We start from the raw sequence: 2,615 nt of genomic DNA on the forward strand, positions 1-2,615 counted from the left end.
CAACAACAGCAACAACAATCTATGGTGTTGATCGATCAGCGGGTTCTTTTCTGGATAAACATTCACACATTTAGAACCTGATGGAACCATCTGTAAACTCCAGAACCTGTGGAACCTTCAGGTGAACTCACCTGTTTCTGCGAGCTGCTCCAGTTCTGCTGCGGAGCTCATTCTGCTGGACTCACCTGGACGGAACCACACCTGGACGACAGGAACATACCTGGATGAGCTCGCGGACACTGAAGCTCAGGTGAGTAAACGGATATTTAAGGCACGTGAAGCCGAAGACAGACACACCTGCGCAGGTGAAGCTGTTAGCTTAAAGCTTTAATTAGCATGAGAGCGACACCTGAGCCGTCGACCGGAAACGCTTTACGTCGCTTTAAACTTCCCGTTTTCAGCCGCACGCGCTTCTTTTCGAGCCTCACCTGCACAGGTAAACTGGACTCACCGTCAGACTCTCACCTGAGGCGGAATTCTGACGTTAAAGTTGATCAAAGCAGGGAATCAACCGGAACCGAGTTTGATCCAAACTTCCTCCACCGAGCTGCTGCCGCCGCTCTGCGCATGCTCAGAACAGACTCACAGCAGCTTCATTAGAAAGTGATTAAATCCCAAAGTCCGCTTTAATGATTAAACTCAGAGAAACAAGCAGCCACATAGATTTCATAAAAGACATTAGAACCGTTTCATCAACAGGTTCTGATGTCAAAGCTGCTTCAGAACCGGCGTCAGTTTGTCCATTTGCTGTTTAGTGTGTTTCTGTTTTACCTTCATTTTCAATGTTGTCCTCTTTTCTAAAACATAGTGACCAAAGTCAGCAAAATGGCCAAAACAGCAACCACATGGCACACAAACTGACAACAGAAGACACTAAATGAAACCCAATCAGACACGAACAGGGTCAGAACCAAATGTGAAGCTTCACAAAGAGATGAGACGGGATGAGTGAAGCGCAGCAAACAGCCAGCAGCTGATCATCAATGAATAAAATAATCATCATCATTCAGATGAAAGCACAGCAGCACACTAACGTTTATGGAGTTTTCTGACTTTACAGCTGAAACAGCAGCAGAACGCTGAATCTCTGAAGGTTCTGTTTAAACTTCAGTTTCCTTCATTCCTCTCAGATCAACCTGTTTTCTGGTGGATGTGAAAGTCTGACATCTGCTGGATGGAAGTCTGAGCTTCACGTAGAACCTGAACACGAGCAGAACCTGGTCCCACCTCAGAGGAACGAAGCTCTGTCTTCACATTAGAAACATTCGAAAACGTAGACGTGGAGATAAACTAAAGAGCTGTACGTGGCAGAGAAACACGAGCCAGCGAGTCCAAACAGAACCGTGTTTATAATAAATGAATGATGTGGATTTAAAGCAGCACAAAGCTACGAATGGACAGAACATGTTGGAGGCGTGTTTCCATATAAATCAGACCTGAACGCTGTAATGTGAATATTTAATGATTTAACAAAGCAAATGCTTCAGTTCATATATATGTTTATGTTCATATTAATTCATATATATTTATATATATACATGTATGAATATAACACGTTTTGTGTTTTTCTCACCTGTGTGGCAGCTTCCTGTCAGGTGTGAACCCGTCAGCAGGACGAAGGTGTTCTGAAGGACACGTTTGGGTTTTGTTCTGAATCCTGAGACACATTTGAAGCGTTCTTTGTTCTGAGGCTCCTGCTGAGAGTTTAAAGGAAGAATTCTTCAGGAGGATTTACTCACAAACACATTTATATGCAAAGCTGCTGAAACTGAGCAGAAGAATTGACAGAAAGACGTTTTGTGTTTTGGTCTGAAGGCGACGGGAGAACGAAGAGACTGAATAAAGAACAAAGAACCCTGGAATAAAACCAGGGTACCGTCAGAGGAGTTCTGTTGTGAAAAGGAGCACATGAATCTTGTGTAAACGAGTCTTTAGCTTCCTGTGAAGGAATCTAAACGTGTAAACTGTGATTCTGGGGTTCCTCAGGGTTCAGCGCTCGGCCCACTGATGCCTCTCGGGACCATGCTGCAGATTCACTGTTCAGCTGAAGCTGCTGCCGGAAAAATCAGCTGCAAACAAACATTTACTGTCATTTATTCAGTTCTTATTCATGAGCGCTAAAAGTGACAAAAACAACTGTGAAAAATGTTCAAGTGGAGCCGTCAGAGCTCAGAGCTCAACTCGAATCCAGAAATGACGTTCCAATAAAGTTAACCTGCATTTTTTCTATTTTTCATAGAAACCAGGTGGAATTAAAGTCTAATGAGGATGAATGAAGTCAGCCAGACGATTTCATTTTATTCTTTAAGCTTCATCCTCCACAGCTTTGGTCTCAGCTTCACGTCAACAGAACCAGCTGTTGTACCTTTATGCTGTTCTAACGGATCAAACTCTTCTGTCTGTAAACAACAGAAGTCACACATCAGCTGTTTTAGGGAATCAGGAGGAACAAAAGGAAGCGTTCGAGTTTTAGATGGTCGACGTGAACATTGAATAAATCCAGCTTCAAAACTCCTGCTGAAAGTCTTTGGAGACTGTCGCCTGTTAAGACTCCATGAATCAGATCAGAAGTCTTTTGTTCTTTACTTTTATAAATAAAGTTTCTCTAAAGCACC

General features: G+C 43.1%; 1 protein-coding gene across 1 annotated transcript in view; it reads right to left on the reverse strand.

The window, feature by feature from the left end:
* The window catches only part of LOC103371426 (rho GTPase-activating protein 8), a 14,542-nt gene extending 14,017 nt beyond the window's left edge, over positions 1-525 (reverse strand). Inside the window, exons 1-2 of the mRNA XM_008300751.1 lie at positions 452-525; positions 132-201 (exon numbers count right to left, since the gene is read on the reverse strand). Of these exons, the coding sequence (XP_008298973.1) occupies positions 132-171 (40 nt within the window). The 5' untranslated portion in view covers positions 172-201; positions 452-525. The remainder of the gene's footprint in view (positions 1-131; positions 202-451) is intronic.
* Between the last annotated feature and the right edge of the window lie 2,090 nt (positions 526-2,615).

The sequence above is a fragment of the Stegastes partitus genome, unplaced genomic scaffold (assembly GCF_000690725.1).
Source record: "Stegastes partitus isolate 25-593 unplaced genomic scaffold, Stegastes_partitus-1.0.2 Scaffold1584, whole genome shotgun sequence".
In the NCBI taxonomy this organism is placed as follows: domain Eukaryota; kingdom Metazoa; phylum Chordata; class Actinopteri; family Pomacentridae; genus Stegastes; species Stegastes partitus.